The sequence below is a fragment of the Camellia sinensis genome, chromosome 1, assembly GCF_055761805.1.
Source record: "Camellia sinensis isolate YWXY chromosome 1, ASM5576180v1, whole genome shotgun sequence".
NCBI lineage: Eukaryota > Viridiplantae > Streptophyta > Magnoliopsida > Ericales > Theaceae > Camellia > Camellia sinensis.
In genome coordinates this window covers 3,276,593-3,295,302 of record NC_138961.1, presented here as the reverse complement: position 1 = coordinate 3,295,302, position 18,710 = coordinate 3,276,593, and the positions used below count along the sequence as shown (strand labels likewise).

The window sequence follows — 18,710 nt, the reverse complement described above, 5'->3', positions numbered from 1 at the left end:
TATTTTTTTTAAGAACGAGAAATCATGTAATATATTAAAATAAAAATAGAATACAAGTACAATGAAAAGAAAACAAATCAAAAATATATGTATATATATATATATATATAAAGCCTAAAAAAATAGTTACGGCCTAAGAAACTCAGATCTATTTGTAAATGTAATTAGGAGTCCACTTCTAAAAATAAAAGGTCTGTTTCAAGCACAACATATGAATGAAATTGAAGAACATCAATATAATAATAGTAATTAGACGATGAGTTACAACGAATATATAAAATACAAAGGAATAGATTAATAAATACACACAACAAATATATAAATGAGATTTAAGCTTCTATTCTCGAATCCTCGAATGCTTCTTTGCTTCTCATTCAACACAAAGACAAAAATAAATAAAATTTTGTTGTCAGCTCTTTAACTCCCCAAACCTGGAACTCTGCAATTGACTTAAAGGATTGATGTGAAATTACCCAAATGTCCCCTTCATCTCATCCCATGATATTTCATTGGTAAAATATAAATAATTAAAAAACTTGATACATGTACCAAGTTTTTAATTCAAAAAAATATTTAAAAATTAAGATGTATAGTATAGATCAAAATTAATGTAAGATGAACCATACTCAAAATGAATCTAATTTATACTTTTATTTTTTGAATACTTATTTAAGTATGTAATATTATTGAAATGATAAATGACAATATCATAATACTAAAATATTTGTGTAGCATACTTTTCTCTTTCACAAAAATATAAAATACTAAAATATTTATGGAAAAGAACTATTACATGTCATTACCAAAATAAAACTATATTGAAATAATATTCCAATTGATGAATCTTAAAATAAGACATGTCTAATCATAATATGGAGAAAATTAGTACATCCATAGTCATTGCTTGAATCTTAAAATAAGACATGTCTAATGATAATATGGAGAAAATTATTACATCCTTAGTCATTGCGTTCATTGCTCTTATTAATAATAACAATAAGTACATAAAAAGTATTTAGGTGTATAAAGTATATACCATTTATACTTGTATAAATTCTTATAAATATATACAAGTTACCTCACAAAATTACATAAATACACACAAATATACGTAAATTGTGATTTTTCAAAATTTTATAGATCAATTTACATTTGTGAAAACTTACGCAATCTTATAAGATAACTTACATATATTGATGATAACTTACGTAAATACATATGGTATGCACTTCCACAATTAAAAATTGTCCAAAAAAAATTACATGGCTATAATATTAGGAGTCCAATTCCCTCTAGTTGGTAAAGCCAATTAAACTCTGAAATTTAACATCTTTTTATATTGGTATTATTTTATCAAATATCAAGCGGTGATGTAGTCAGGTCCAGGTAATATTGTATGGAGCTCATCTCACCGGAAAATCCACTCATCTCACGGCCATAGGTTAGCTCCTGCGTGACTTTTAGCATCTCTTTTATGTTAAAATGTATATTATATATATATATATATATATTTTAATATGCCTTCAGGCCATGCATTCCTGGAAACAGTTCATTTCATTTTTTCTAGACTTGCATATATGGCATTCATATTAATATTCATCTTTCAAAAGTACCAACTGCGAACATGATGACAGTAACACAAGTTCTACATTAATGACAAAAATAGTACTTTCACACATTAATAGCACTAACAAAGTAAAAGCATATAGAGGTTGCAATGCGAATCCAATTAAAAACAACATAGAGAAAGAAGTTACGGACTCCCAAGAAACATTTCCGCTTCACCGAGACTCCCAATCCTTAAGCTTCTTGCTTCCTTTGGGTTTTGCTATAGGTGCATTCATTCCGGCCATTTTTGCATTGTACTTTGCCCGAAGAGGATCATTGTATGTCCACCTGTATAATCAACCAAAGAATAATTAAGAAAAACGGTTCGTATAAATATGATCCTACAAACCAAAAATTTAACAGGATACCCTAAACATAAAAACAACCAAGAAGGCAACCTCGCTGATCAAGCCAAGCGGTGAATCAAAGTAGGTCTCTAATACCAAAATTGTGTAGAAACAAACAACACAACAATTTCCTCATTTTTAGGACATTTTGTGTGAGATGATCTGATCTGATCTCATGAGTTGACACAGCAATTTCTAGTCATGTAATTTATTATTATTATTATCACAACACACACCCCCCCCCCCCCCCCCCTGCGCTTGCAATTCCAAGTTGATCTGCTGTTTCAAATCAGAATTGATTTGATTTGAACCCTTATCCAATGCAATTTTTGTTTATTTTACTATATGCATATTTATATAATTCACTCCATTATGCATAAATTTCCAAGATGTGTGCTGCTATGTGATTTTTTTAAAGGTGCCAGTGGATTTTGGTATTACATATCAGTGTCCTCTCCTACATAAAATTAGACAAACTGAAAACCTATTTTGGGAATGCTACATTTTAACCAAAAAACCACTACAAAGAACTCAACTCTCCTCTCTACCTTTTGCACCTTTTTTTTCGTAAAAAAGTCAAAAAGCCACTTAAAAACCAATTCCCAAAACAACTTATTAGAACAATTTTTGGGGTAAGGTCCAACCAAAAAACAAAGAGGTCGTCCTAACATCTAGAGCCAAATCAACTATCATAGAACCAACCAATATATAAACAAATCACGAAACTACTCTTAATCAGTAGGCCAGTAGATGAATATTTTTTAAAAAAGAGTAAATAATTAGAGAACAGCTAAATTAAGTGAGAAAAAGAAGAAGAAAAAAAAGGTAGTAACAAGAAAATTGCACTTACGGATTGTTCCAATCAGTTGTATCCTCGCCAACAAGATGAGTCCATTTCGTCCTCCCACTACGACCGAAGTGTTTGACCTGCATGACTTTAGGTAGTATGGTCTTGTCCATCTTATCTTCTCCAGTTGGAGCAGAGAAATCACGGCTGTATATATCATCTGACCTGGCAGTTGCAGCATGGTCATCCGCATCTGACTGAAAGAAAGCACCCTTGTGGTAGTATTTCTGCATGAACCTCCACTTCTGCTTGGACTGGGGTGCAGGTTTCGGATTCTTCCTCTCCCACTCCCTCCTCTCTTCCTCGGTCATGTTCCTCACCTTTTCAATCTCTTCCTTCTCCTTCAACATTGCCTCTCGGGCCTCCCTATCCCTCTTGATCCTTGCAATCTCTCTGGCCTTCCACGCCTCATATTCCTCTGCCTCATTGACTTCATCATCAGTATCTACATCGGCAGCATTAGCCTCCAAATCCAAATTCTTCTGAATTTCTTCATCCTTCCGAATCTCCTCAACCACTATTTGCTTCGTCTCCACCCTTCTTTCTTCTAATCGCTTCTTAACTAATTCCTCAAGAGCTTGTTCTTCTGCCTCAAGCCTCTCACGCTCAGCTATGGTGTCTCTTTCTGATTTTGGAACAAAGACAGGCTTCACCAATGCTGGACCCGTTAATTCATCCTCTGAATCAGTCTCGTATTCAGACTCCTCGTCCTCCTCATCCTCTACTTCATCCTCTTCTTCGTCTGGAAGAAGGGCAGCTTCTTCCTGCTGCCTCTGAAGCAACTTCTCCCTAAGTCTCCTCCTCCTTTCCTCCAAAGCATTTTCATCCTCTTCCTCTAAATCTAATCCTTCTTGTCTTTTGGTTTCCTCTTCTATTGTCGAAACAATCTCAGCTTGTCGAATGCGCCTATGGTCAGCTCTAATTTCTTCGCGATTATCTATCCTGCTCTCAGCCAGACGACGCAGCCTAGGATCATCCCGCCTCACAATGCCAGAATCTTCCTGACTAGGGAAAGCTTTCTCCAGGGCAACTACCCTAGTCATTCTAATATCCCCATCTTCATCGACATCATCAGCCCATTCAGGAGCTTTACCAGGCCAATACCTTTTGACTTTTGTTTGGCCAATTTTTCCTCTAAGTTTATCCCTAATGGCAATAACAGTATCACTAACACCTGCTGTTACAGACATCCTTATAAGCGATATATGTGCCCCTTTGAACAATGAGAATGAAAGAAAGAAACCAACAAGTAATTCTGTAAACAGAGAGTTCTATCGTAGAAAAAGTCAACAGCAGAATCACTGTTCAAACCCTGTAACCAAAAGAAAAGAATAGGTTATGAAAGATTTAGACAGACATGCTCATTTTGATCAATATCAATACTACTGCAAAATGTCTCTAGAGATGTAAAACATTTTTAGGAAGTAAATAATGACAATAGTATCCTCCATAGATCCAATACATTGCTATAAATGAAGATTAAATATTCCTAATAACAGATTTCACAAATCATGATGTCGGTGTTTCCCATTATTCTGATAATAAAAGGTACAATTTAATTCAATCTCATATCATTAACACCCAAAAATACAAAAATTTGGTCTAGCGTTGCCAATTCTCGCCCTCAGTTAAAACAATTTCATGTGAGAGTGCTTATAAATATCATGCTGTTAGATTCTCAATATCTAAGGACTAAGAGCCAATGGTGTGTTACTATGTTTTGAGGCTGTGTCTGGTCTTCCGGTTAATCTCTCAAAGTCTGAATTAATTCCAGTAGGTGAGGTGGCTCAACTTCCAGTTTTGGCAGTGATTTTGGGGTGCAACGTGGCTTCTTTGCCAGTTTTGTGTCTTGGTCTACCTTTGGGAGCTTCTTTCAAGGCCCTCGGGGTATGTGACAAGGTGGTGGAGTGTGTGCAGCGGCAGTTGGCAAGGTGGAAGCGACAATATTTATCTAAAGGAGGGAGGGTTACTTTGGTCAAGAGTGTCTTGTCAAGTATCCCGATTATTTTATGTCGGTTCATGTGATTCTGGTAACCAAGGTTCTGAAAAGCGATTGCGATCGCCGTAACGGTGGTGGTGGCGCGGTTGCGGTTGCGGGGTGTAAAGGCCGTAGCGTAATGATTGCGTTAACCGGAACCGTGAATTTTTCTATTTTTCACACAATTTGAAAAAAACTTACCGATACGCACATTTTTTTTCCATGATCATATTTATTGGGTTTTAAAATAAATATTGATCAATTTTTATAAATTTTTAAGTTTGATTCAATATATTTTATATTTTTAAATCACTATAAACTAAGTTTTTTACATTTTATTTTAATAATTAATGACTTTATATTATACAAAAAATCAATCACTAACTATTATATATAAGATAAACAATGACAAAAGTAAAAATAAATAAAAACCTATATATATTGTACGGGAAGCAAATATTCCGGCGAGCCCGTACTCCTTTCTTCCGAGCTCCGTCTCTGTCCGATCACCTGCGAGCCAATAAGGGTGAGCTACCCGGCGGTGTGTGGCCGGAAAAACCCTCCGACGATCAAGTTAGAACACACACACAGAGGATAGCTAGAGAGAAGGGAGAGAGTGTTTGGGTGTAAGAATTTCTTACAGAGATGTTCGTGTGTTGCGTATGGGGGGCGCAGACATGCTTATATACCTACTGAGCCCCATATCCACTCCCTGCCATCTCCTGACACGTGGCTCTGCTATCCCATCTGTCAGCATAAACCATGCCATTCATCACCTAATCTCAACTGCCTGTCATCACAGCTGGAGCTCGGCAGCCGAGCTGCCCTACCTCGGTCATACCATGCTTCATACTTCAAGCGCCTAACCGGATAAACACACGGAGGACCGGGCTAAGCGGCATCCCGGCCGAGCCTAGCCCGGATACTTACTTTGATCGGCCTTCCTGCCGGTCATACAACTACCTCGGCTGACCACGCCTTTCCGGGCGCCGGTCACTCGGTCTGTCTAGCTTCGACCATCCTCGGACCGAGCAGCCTGGTCCGATCGGTCACTTCCTGGCCGAGCAGTTTCTGTACGGTCCGGGGTGGCACACAGTCCAAACTCTGCCCGGCCCAAGTTCTGGCATCCCCTTTCCAGGCGCATAGCTGATCAGCTCGGCCCCATGCACCGTTGGGCCCTCAACCTGCTCGGCCGTTACCTCGGCCCAACTCCAGATCATAAATTACCCTCTCATATATATATATTAATCAAGCCAAATAGATAATAACCACACTTATTATTATTATTATTATTATTATTATTATTATTATTATCAAACAATATATAGATACGCACACACAAACAAAATGGTTGAGTGATAGCAGCTGAATAGAATAGCATAGGTCTTACAACTTCAACAAATCAATAACATGTTCTTCATCTTCCCTATTCTTTCTCTCTATCTCTTGTTCCTCCATCTTCCCTCTTCTCTCTCTATCTCTCTTCCCTCATTTTCAACTTTTTATTTTTATTTTTTTATTTTGTGTTTTTTCGAAAGAAGCAATTCGGAACCGTTACGTAACGGTGCATAATAGGCCGTTACGGCACCGTTACGACCGCTATAGCAGCCGCTACGGCCGATACACCTGTGAATCTCAATCACACTGCAAAAGCGGCCGTAACGGGTGGCGATAACTACCACAACCGTTACGTAACGGCGTTACGTAACGGTTGCGGCCGCTTTTTAAAACCTTGGTGGTGACAGTTGCAAAGCAGATTGAGAAATTGTAGTGGGATTTTTTATGGGGAGATTAGGGGGAGGGTTCTCATTCTCATTTGGTGGCGTGGGATCGTGTTTGTCGTTCTAAGGGGAAAGGGGGTTTGGGAGTTAGGCGGTTTGTTATGTTTAATTTGGCATTACTGGACAAGTGGTTGTGGCGTTTTGTGAGGGAAAGAGAGCATTTATGGAGGAAGGTGGTTGTGGCAAAGTTTGGTCCTTAGTAGCAGGAATCGTCTCAGATGGTGATGACTCTTGAGGAAAAAGCGTGATTTTGCACTTCTGAGGAAGAATCGTGGCAGAATTGCAAATCTGAGGAGAGGGAAACGCGAATCTGATGCGAGAAGGAAGCACTCTTGAGAGGGCAAGGAGAGAACCTGTTCGCTGGCTTCAATCCTCTGTTCGACGACTTCGATCTTGCCCTTTGACTTCCCCTTCGAAGCCCTAGTCTTCATCCATCTCTTCGAAGCCCTAGGTCTTCGTCTCTCTCTCTCCTCTCACTCTCGATCTCCTCTTCGTCTCTATTTGCTTCTCTCTTTTTTCGTCTCTGTTTGCTTCTCTCTCTCTCTCTCTGTCTCGATCTCCCTCTCTATTTTCATATTTGACTTTGTTTTATATAATATAATTTATCATATATATAATATAATTCATCATAAATAATATATTTTTTATTTATTTTTTATTTTTTATTTTTTTAACAAAATTTATTATTTCTTAACTTTTTAACATATAATAAATAAAATAAATAATCTAATTGTTTAAAAGAAATCTATTTAAATCATATATAATAAAAAAATCTTAAAAAAATTATAAAATAAAACATCTAATTTTTATTTATTATTTATTTTAACATAACTTATTATTCCTTATAATAAATAAAATATAATTAATGAAAAAATGCATAAGCGCTCCTAATCTATGACTCCTCTAAGTGGCCATGTTTCCCCGCTCCCGCTTCGTGCAACTAAGGTTTGGTCTGGGAAGAGAGGGGTGGTGTTTGGGTAAGCCTCATGGTTGTGGTGTCTGGAAAGGAATTTGGTTGGGCTGGGAGGAGTTTTAGCAGAAGATTCAGCAGAAGGTAGGGTTGGGAGATAGAGTCCGTTTCTGGCATAATAGGTGGTGTGGGGATACTTTTTTAGAGCAACTGTTCCATTTGATTTTTGGGATTGCAGAAGATTCTGATGTTATGATGGGGGCAGTTCGAACGGGGCAAGGACAGGCAGTGGTTTGGAATGTGCGGCAGTGGCGTCATGAGGTTTAGGATTAAGAGGCGGATCAGTTAGTAAAACTGTTCGGTTTCTTATACGGGTTGCAAGTTGGGGGTGCAGGGAGGATTCTATGGTTTAGGTCTATCTAGGCCCTAAGGGGCTTTTTTCTGTGTCTTCGTACTATGGTGCGTTTGTTCATGTTGATGCAGTTTTGTTTCCCTGAAAATGTGTATGGGTGCCGGGCACGCCGCCATTCAAGGTAGCTTTCTTTGTGTGGATGGCGACCTTAGGACACATTCTGACGATTGATAATTTGATTCGCCATGGGTATATATTGGTGCATTGGTGTTGTTTGTGTTGTGGTGATGCTGAGTCGATGGACCATTTGCTCGTTCATTACCCAGTTACATCTCGGCTTTGGATGCTTATTGTGGCGACTTTTGATTTGGTTTAGTTTGGATGCAACCAAGTTTGGTATTGGCAGTCTTGCAGAGTTGGGCTGGGGGTAGGGTTGGGAGGAAACATTGAAAAGCGTAGATGATTGCTTCTCACTGTTTAATGTGGTTTATTTAGTTGAAGCGTAATATGCGTGTATTCCAAGGGGTGTCTCATTCGATTTCTTGGCTGGAGAAGCGGCCGTTTATGGTGTTATATAATTGGGTTACGAGGTTGGTTGATCTAAATGTTTTGGCTTATGTAGATTTTGTGGAGGATTTGATAGCTTAGCATTTTTTCCTTGGGGGTTTGAATTTTGTATTCTTTGCATCATCTTGGTGCTTTTCTAATAAATTTGCTTATTTATCCAAAAAAAAAAACTTGAACCAAACCACAACCTTTCATAATCACATTAAATAAAATCAATAAAAATGGAACCAAAACAAAAAACATCTAAAAATTACCATTGGCTTCATTAATAGTTAGGGGTGTGCGCGGTACATTTCGGTGCGGTTTGAGAATAAAAGAAAATCGTGTAGCGGGTGGCGGATTGGCAAATTTGCCATTAGGAACCACCATTTTGCCATTAGGAACCGATAGAGTAGTTGGCAAATAATGGCGGTTTCGACTTGGTGGTTCAGGCAGATTGGCGGATTAGAAAGAACATAATTCAAATTATAAAATCTGAATGAAAAAAAAAAAACTGATTTATAAATTAGCTAAAATAGTCAAAATTAAAATATTCAACACAGACAAACTAGCAAACTAGAAGCTCAACAATCCAAATAAATTACACAATTACAATCCAAAGCACTCATCACTTGTATTCCCCTCATCCGTTATCTATTACAAAATACAAATTTACAATTAAGTAAAAAAAAAAAAAAATCAGTGTCAAATGGAAAACACATGATACAATTTTAGACATAACTATTCATAGATTGGGAAGTACATAAATCAAAGTACAAACAACAAAAAGGAAATCAAATATATAATTGATAACTTTATAGCGATTCCAGTTTTGACCCGTCACCTGTAGTATTCCGAACTCGGGTTTGTATGGTTTTGAATAGAGATTCATATCTTGTTTCCCTTGTCTTCCCTCTGTTTTGGTTATTGGATTGTAATTGTGCGTTTGGAACAAATTAGTTACTTGTTTTTCCAAACCTTTGTTGTCTAGATTTTTGGTTCTTTGCTCGAGCAAGCTTTGCAATCTTTGCTCCTCCGCTCGAGCGGCATTTCTCGCACTCAAGCGGACTTTGCAAACTCTCAGTACTTTGCAGGTCTGCAAAACTACTAAGAGAGTGTTTTCTACGCTTGAGCGGCGTTTCTTACACTCGAGCATTAGTTTGTTGTCTGCAAAACTTCTGGATGTATGTTTTCTACGCTCGAGCGGTGAATTCTTGCGCTCGCGCGGTGAGCATTCGTTGAGTCTTGGCGCTCAAGCGGCCTTTCTTGCGCTCGAGTGGAACAACTTTTTGTGTTTGACGCTCGAGCATCAACTCTTCCTCTCAAGCGGACTGTGAATATATCAGATCACGAAAGTGATATTTTATATCACTTTTCATTCTTCTCTCTCTAAAACTTTTCAAAAACTTAGATCTTGACTCTCTCTCCAAAATACCCTCTCTCTCTACATTTTGGCCTAGATCCTTTGGGTTCTCTATCCTAGTGTCTTTGAGAAAAAGTTAGAGCATTCCAAGAGCTTCATTTTGATCCGATTGGAATGTGGTCTCGGCGTCGTTGAAGTTTCGTCCTTGCTCCATTGACCTTCTAAACTTGAGATAGGAATTTTCTACACTTTAATATGATTTTTAGCTTAGTTATTTGTCGTTGTGTAACAATGGTGGGATTTAGGGATAATGTGAACAAACCTAGGGTTTGAGTGTAAAATGGAAAGAGGGGTTTTGATGAATGAGGGATAAATGATTGTGGGGTTTGAAAATGATATTGTATGGAATCAAAATAGTTGATTTTGCTACTTGGTTGATAATTGAGAAAAGAGGGGGTTTGCCCTAAAATGATCATAATATTTATTTTATATAAGTAAATGAAATTGATATTATAAACATGAAATTGATGTTGTGAACATGAAATTGAACGAGTTTTGAAATAAATAGTGAATTTGAGTGGATGATACGCCTCATCTTTGGAAATTTTGAATAAGTTATACGTCTTCAATTGTATATCTATTTAGAAATAACTGTATTGAGCTATCGGTGGAAGATAGCTATAATTGTTGTAGAAATTGCATGAACATTAGGTGAATTAAAACTAATCCATGGTTGGTTATCATTGAAGATGATCATGTTGTAAATATGTTGTATATGTATGATTGTTTGGGAGGAGAAAGGGGATGTACTCCATGTATGACTATGTGTTTAAATACATTGTATATGTATGATTATTTGGAAGGAGAAAGGAGATAGACTCCACTGTTTGGGAGGAGAAAGGAGATGGACTTTATTATAATTAAGTTAGCCGGAGTGTCCTGGGTGAAAGTCCCAAACATGGGTGCCGATCCCGTGGACGAAATTTCAGTAAAATAGCAATTTGAAGTGTTTGTGTGTTAATGGCGTGATTGTAGAACCATTGAGTTGTAGTCTCATTTGGATTATCAAAGGAATAATGAAATTGGCATGTGTATCAAAGTGAGTTGAAGGAAAATGAAAAGAAGTATAGAATTGGTATTCTATGACTATATAAAATCTGAATGTTTTACCCCTGGCATTGTATATACACCTTGCACTCATATCTTTGTTAAATCTCATATATTGTGTTAGATTATTCCTGCTGGGCTATGGCTCACCCTATTTAGGAAAAACATTTTCAGGTGACGATGGCATGCCTCCACCAAGGCAATAGCATTAGAGGGACTTTTGGAGAGCAAGAGCTTCTTTGTTTTATTTCATTTTTTGTATAGCCTAGGACTTAAATTGTATGAGCTAGTCTCATTTTTATTGTAACCAAGCCAAAGCTTGGAAAGGTGTAAGCCTATAGGGCATTTATTTATGTTAAACTCTTTTGTACTATTAACTCTATGAAATGAAAGAACGTTACACTCTAATTCATGTAGTTATTTATTTATATTTCGGTTGAATCTACGGTTATATTTTGGGGCGCTACAAACTTGAAGAATATAAATTTGTTCCAAACAATCTATTAAATTTGCCTTGTTCATTCTTTTCTTCTCTTTTTTTGTAGGTAAAATAAAAAGGGTTGGATCAAATCAAAGTAGAGATGCTTAAAAACGGTGCAAAATCCCATAAAAATGTTGAAAAAAAGGTTCAAAACAAGGGTTTCCCATAAAAGGGTTGAAAAAAAATTTCAAAAAAAGAAGATGACATTGATACGAAGATGAAACAAAAATATGAAGAGTGAGAGCAAATAAAATATATAATACTCAAAGATTTAAGAGAGAGAGAGAGAGAGAGAGAGTACTAAGGCAATGGCGATCGGCGGCGAGAGGTAAGGTGGCGGCGGCAAGAGGGGAAGAGGGGGGCGAGAGGGGCTGCTTCTTTCTTCTCTACGAATCTGATTCTAATATGATAAGAGCGAATCAGTGAGTGTATTATTAGGTTCAATTGATAAAGGATTGGGTGTGTGAAGTGTATTTTTATTAAGCTATACTTGGTTTGAAAATTTACATAACATAGGCGGGCGGTTGGTTTAATGCGCAGGTTATGTTTTCCAAACCGCCAGCTACGCCGCACCGCCTGGGTAGACCACCAACACGCACACGCATCCCCCCCCCCTCCCCCGACCTCATAAATGCATGGTTTGACGCGATTTGGTGCAATTCGGATGGTTTTGATGGTTTGGACGCTTTGGATAGTATTTTGCATAGCCCTACTAATAATGTTCTTAAATTGTTCATCAAGCCATAAACTTCATTTGTTTTATACCAAAGAGAGAAAATTTTCCTAAAATTGATTACTAGTTACATAACCTAGGAAGCATAGATACGGATACGAGATACGGATACAACACGATACGGATACGGCGATACGACAAAACCTAAAAAAATAGGATACCGGTACGACTAGGATACGTTTGTGAAAAATATATTTTTTAAAATTATTAATAGTTACACATAAACTAAATAACGTTGAGAAATCATAATGTAATTTTATAATGCAAAATATTAACTTTTAAGAATTTTGTATTAATTTAAGCTAGTAGCTTGTTTACTTCTTAAATTTTTAATAGGTTTTGCAAATATTTCATTTCAAGATCAAGTTTAATATATTTATATTATAATAATAGAACAATTCACAATTTGTCCCTGTACTTTTTCCTTTGACACTAGTGAAAAATGTTGTATTTAAGTTTACTTATTTATTTATTTATTGATAATTAATTTTACCATTGTTATATTCTCTTGTTAATTCTTACTTTCTATGTAGTTATAGGGAACATGCATGAAATAATTAGGATACATCAATTTGATAAATTCTATTATTTAACTCACTATATTCTTCTTATTGAAGAACTTAACAAAGTATTAAAAAAATATTTTTATATTTATACTTGCAATTATATTATATTATATTACTATGCAAGAAATGTTACAATTCTAATTTCTTAAAACAAGTAAACATGACTTGAAGTATCCGATACTTCAAAATTAAGTATCCGATACTCCAAAATTAATAAAAAAATAATTAAGAAGTATCCGATACTTTTAATAGGTATCCGATATGTATCCGCGAGTATCCAAGGAGTATCGATATCCGATACGGATACGATACGGATACGTCACCCTATTTGAAGTATCCGTGCTTCATAGTACATAACACACATATCAATCTAGGTAGAAGAGCTCCACATTTTGTAGTACAAGCAAGTTATAAATTATACTTGTGCCAAATTATTATCCAATTGAAAATATTTATTAAAACCCTAAAATTATTCTCTCAAATTTCATAGGGAGTAGAAAATCTGAGGCATTTTCAAATATATGGTAGGTGCTCAAAGGCAAAGGAGAGGGAGTTAGGAAATACTAGGATGAGTGACAACTGTCGATCCAACTTCTCTGAAAATAAGGAGGGGAGGTTTCCATTTGTGGTAAGCATAAGGAGTGGATGGTGGTGTTTAAAAGGGGAGTGTGGGTGTAGAGTTGTCAATGGATAATGTCGAAGGGCTGCTTCAAAGAGATTTAGCAATGGTGTTGGAAAATTAGTTTTGAGGGATGGTCTAGAGATAAGTGAAATTTTTTTGATGAAGGTGAGTGTGGAGTTCAATAGACTCCCAATAAGGATGATGGGGTAATCACACAGAAATCTTCTTAGCAAGAAGTGGAGAGGAGTCACTACAAAAAAAAGACACTTTTAGCGACTAAAATATTGGTCGTCAATTGTCTATTTTTGGTCGCAATTTGGTCGCCAATGACATTTTGCGATCAAAAAATTTAGTCGCCAAAACCCTATAGGGAAAGGTCTTGGAGGGTTTTACCGACCAAAAAACTTTTGGTCGGCAAAAAGCAAGTCTTTAGCTACCAAGATTTTGGTTGCCAATAGTCAATTATATTTCTTTAAAATTATACATTTACCGACCAATGTTTTAGTTGCCAATAATCAAGAAATCGCCGACCAACACCTTTAGTCGCCAAAAGCAACCAATTGCTGACCAACACCTTAGGTTGCCAAAAGCTTCAAACGTGAAAAAAAAAAAATAATTCGTTGTACAACAATTTGATCCGCTCTTGCAGAGACTTGAACCGCCAACCTCCCACACCATAAACCTTATGCACCACACTCATCTTACTACGCCTCTATAGCACCATATGATTATATATGTGACATATATTATTTATATAGTACATACATCCATATTAATATAAAAGTATATGAGTAAACATAATTATTTTAATGAACATAATTTATGTAAAATAAACTATTTAGTAGCAAAATACAAAAAAGATCACTTTTGGCAACTAAACATATTTTTTAGTCGCCAATTCTATACTTTTGGCTACTAATTGTTTTTTAGTCGCTAAAAAACTTAACTTTTGCCGACCAAAGTCGGATTTGGTCGCCGAAGATGCACTTTCAGCTACCAAAATTTTGGTCGCTACAAAATTTAATTCCCGCCTTAGGATTTTTGTTCTCCCGAGCTAAAAATGACCACTTTTGGTGACTAAATTTATTTTTTTGTCGCCAATTGTAGAATTTTAGCTATTAAAATTTTTTTAGTCACCGAAAAGCTTTACTTCTGGCTACTAAAATTTTTTTAATCGGTAAAACCCATATAATCAGCGACCAAACTTATTTTTAGTCGCCAATTGCAGACTTTTGGCTACTAGATTTTTTTAGTTGCTAAAAAGCTTTACTTTGGACTACTAAAAAAATTTTAGTCACTAAAATCCGTATAATCAGCGAGCAAACTTAGTTTTAGTCGCCAATTGTAGATTTTTGGTTACTAAAATTGTTTAGTCGCCAAAAAGCTTTGCTTTTGGCTACTAAAGCTGTTTTGATAGCTGAAAGTTATATTTTCAGTGACCAAATTTTTTTTTAGTCGGGAAATTTGATTGCCGAATGTGTTTTTTCTTGTAGTGAGTCGGAGGTTTGATATGGGGCCTTGTATAGGGGATGGGATAGGGGAAAATCAAGATTCAATTAACATCAATTTGAATGAAGTATCATTCAATATTGATGTCAAAGGTTTTATATTTCACAATAAGGTAGACGAGCATTTGTAAAGTTTAAAAGCTTACCGTTACTAATAATGAAGATGGTCATCTGGGCGAAGATTAGTTTGAGCAAATGGTTAGGAAGGTGAATGATTTGGCTTTCAATGACAAAAAGGTGGAAAGAAGAGTGATGATTGTATGAAAAAGAAATCAGAAGGAATGAAATTATCCTCTAGAAATGATAGAGAACATAAAAGGCTTCAATGTTCAGTTAATTGTGATGAAAAGAAGGGTAGTGAGCCTTTTGTAGAATTATGCATTGAGGATGTTGGGTATAGGTGTTTGATTGAGGGGAGCAGTAAAGTGTTGTCTTCCAAAGGGATTGAAGAGCCCCGTTCTGAAAGAAGGATAACTAAGAAGCCAGTTACTACGCGCTTTCTTTTTTCTTTTCTTTTCTTTTTTTTTATTGAAGAATTCAAGAGGCAATTTAAGGAGATCTATCCAAATATTAAATATGGTCATTGGTAAAGCTGGGGGGGAAAAAAAATGGAAACCTATGTCAAATGATGAAAAATCACCTTTTGTCAATAGGGCACTATATTAAAGTTTCCTGTAAATGGGAATCAATGTTTTTCAAGTCGAATAACGGGCATTGGGCCGATCTTTTTTACTTCTCCTTCTTGATATTTTTGCATGTACTTTCCCTCGTCATGTTCTCTAATCACGATTTTAATTTCTTGCCGATCAAAAATTATACACACATACATACAACCTACATATAAAACATTGGGGGGAGAAAGATTTAAAATTTTCTAACCCTAACACAATTGATCTTATGGACTATTAAGTTTTTTTTTTTTTTTTTTTTAAAAAACAAATCTAAAATTTTCACAAAAACTAAATATATTATGAACCAATAAACCAGGCAGTTCATCATTTTGTAACCAATAAGAAACGCTTAGACAACGATGAAATTGGTTCTTCAAATTGGGGGGGGGGGGGGGAGGAAATAAAACAATTAATTAACAAAATTAATTGACAAAAACATTAGTACAGAAAATTTGAAGTCTAATTCTGAAAAATTTCACAAAATATTAGTACAGAAAATGAAAACCTAATATGACAAAAACATACCTTATGATTGTCCAAGGACGTAGAAGACGAGAGATGAAGATGGAGCAGGGACTAGACCAGGGTTTCGAATCGAAGCGGGTTTGGTTGCTTTGTAGGTTTCGATCGTCACCAGGGCTTCAATGGATCCTTATTAGACTGGAATGGAGAGCCATAGACACCCAGCATATATGTATCATCAGACAGACAAACAGAGAGAGAGAGAGAGAGAGAGAGAGTGTGGTGAGAGAGAGGTATTTTTTTTAATACAGATCTCCATACATTTGACAGATTTCTTCTTTAAATTTGTTATGTCATTATAAATCACCTATTCAATTACTGTTATTATATTTTAATTTTTTTTAAATGACTATCTTACTTTTTCTTTTATACTATTTTTTCTTTTTATTATCATGATTATATAACTTTTAGAAAGTGATTAGACCCCTCCAATCACTACTTCCATCACCCACACACACTTGGCGGCTGGTTATTGGAGAGAGAAAAAAAAAAAAATACCCAATCAGAGAGAGGGGGTCGTGGGGTGCCCCTTGTGGGGATTCAAGTTATTTTCTATTTTTATCTAAAAAGTAAAAAATTTGTGAAAAAATATCTTAAAAAATTAATAAATACATAAAAATACAAAAAAATTATACTGAATTCTTATAATTTTTTTTTTATATTTTTGATATTTAGTGAATTTTTAAAAGATTTTTTTTATAATTTTTTTACTTTTTAGGTGTATTTATGTTAGGCGTGTCTAAAAAGTAAAAAAAAAATTGTTTAAAATATTAAAAAAATTCAATAAAAACAAAAAAAATACGAAAAATAAGAAAGTATAATTTTCTAATAAAAAATAAGAAAGTATAATTTTCTAATAAGTATTTTTTAAAAAGTAGAAACAAGTAAGGTGATTTACTTTTTGTATACTTTTTTTATATATAAATATAAACATAGTTTATATTTTTATAATTTTTTATTTTTCATCTAAATTAAATCAATTTCTAATTTAGATATATTTAAAAAAATATATCACACAATTAGGGGTGGGCAGCGGATATACCGATCCGCCAAAACCGACCGAACCGAACCGATCCGCCGCATTTTGGACGGATGCATGATGACGAGCGGACGGTTGGGGATTGATTTTCTCCAATCCGCCAATTTGGCGGACGGATGGCGGATTTGAGATTTCTTTGGCCGCAACCGAACCGCCAAACTGCCAAACCGCGAGCACCCCTAGTAATTTATAAGATTTTGTGTTTTCAATTTGTTTAAATATTATGTTTGTGTTTTCAATTGAAAAAGAGTTTAAATATTCTGTTGAAAAAAAGTTTTCAACTTGAATATATTTTTTGAATTAAAAAAATAAACGTATTATTTATCTATATTTTTTGATTTTTAAATCTAACTCTAAAAATAATAAATAGAAAATATGATATATGCTGGTTGGTTTTTGTTTTCAAAAACATATATAGATGTAACAATTTAGAGACATACAATCTCAACTATTGCTCTGTTCATGATTTTTGTGGTTTGAATTGTTATTATATTTTATGAACCACAGATTGTAATACTTTATGTGGATGAATCATACTGTGATTGTAACATGTGGATGATGCATGCAGTGATCGTGATATTTTAAAGTTTTAAACTTTCTTTCTATAGATAAGGCATACAGTGATTGTAATACTTTTTTAAATCATTGACTGTAATACTTTCTTTCTTTTTTTTTTTTTTTTTTTTATTTGAGGAAGCGCACAAGTTGAATTATGTTGAAAATTTATAAAATTTTAAACCGTCAAACCGATTCGCATCCATCCGCTAAACCGCCAATCCGCTCAATCCACATCCGCCGGATTGGCGGATGGATGCGGATTGATTTTCTCCAATCCGCCAATCTGGCGGACAGATGGCGGATTGGAGGTTCCGTGGCCGCAACCGACCCGCGCCCACCCCTACACACAATTATTGAGTTGACTCCCCCCACATCATGTATGGTGTTATACTGAATTTTAGAAATTTCTAAAATGAGTATCCACTAAGGCTCACAGTAGAGCTTCGCTCAAGACCAATTAAAATTAATTTCAAATTTTGTTGATTTTTCATTGAGTAATGTTATTCATAAATAAAATTTTTGCCAACTTTTCTAATCACTAAAGCAAAAGCATGGATACCATGTGTGTTCATAGATCAACATTCATTCACCATTTATCTCTATCTATTTATTCTCAATGTAAAATTCTATACGTCCCTACAAAATTCTTACAATTTCATGTGAATCATTTCTTTACATTCAGTCAAAAATTTGAACTGCAACATGTCGTTGATTTTAATACCTCAAACATGAGGTCCAATTTGATGTTAAATTTTTTCCCAATTCGCACTAAGGCCAAGTTTGGAAAGACTAAATAAGTACACTTTTTGACTTTTTATGAAATATAAGTTGGATTTGAATCGGGTTTGAAGTGATGTGTTAGAGAAGTGATGTGACTTAAATAAGATGATGCGATTTAAATAGGATAGTGACTTTTTGACTTTTTAAATTTTTTTGAGGATGCCAAACTTGGCCTAAATTGAACTGCTTACATCCTCACAATTCAAACCTATACTGAAGACCAGACGCTCTCTTTTTCATTCACAAACTGTCAACGCTCTGCCCCAATCTTTTATCAAACTAATTGTTGATGGTTCGGCTCAAGGAATCATACAAAAATTAGAAATGAGAATTTGCTTATAGGTTCTCGCTTTTGCTAAATAAAAAATAAAAATTTGAAAATGTTTACCCC

The 18,710-nt window shown here is 35.3% G+C and overlaps 1 protein-coding gene across 2 annotated transcripts; it reads right to left on the bottom strand.

Moving 5' to 3' along the window:
* Nucleotides 1–1,628: 1,628 nt before the first annotated feature.
* LOC114305847 (uncharacterized) lies at nt 1,629–16,312 on the bottom strand. 2 transcript variants are annotated; one of them, XM_028250975.2, is made up of 4 exons: nt 15,946–16,217; nt 11,622–11,720; nt 2,806–4,114; nt 1,629–1,896 (listed from the first exon to the last, which is right to left on the bottom strand). In XM_028250975.2, exons 3-4 carry the CDS (start codon nt 3,990–3,992, stop codon nt 1,782–1,784), a joined length of 1,302 nt encoding a protein of 433 aa, XP_028106776.1. In that variant the 5' UTR covers nt 3,993–4,114; nt 11,622–11,720; nt 15,946–16,217; the 3' UTR covers nt 1,629–1,781. The 2 variants fall into 2 exon arrangements, with proteins under 2 accessions (XP_028106776.1, XP_028106775.1); XM_028250974.2 differs by lacking the exon at nt 11,622–11,720 and having other exon boundaries at nt 15,946–16,312.
* Between the last annotated feature and the right edge of the window lie 2,398 nt (nt 16,313–18,710).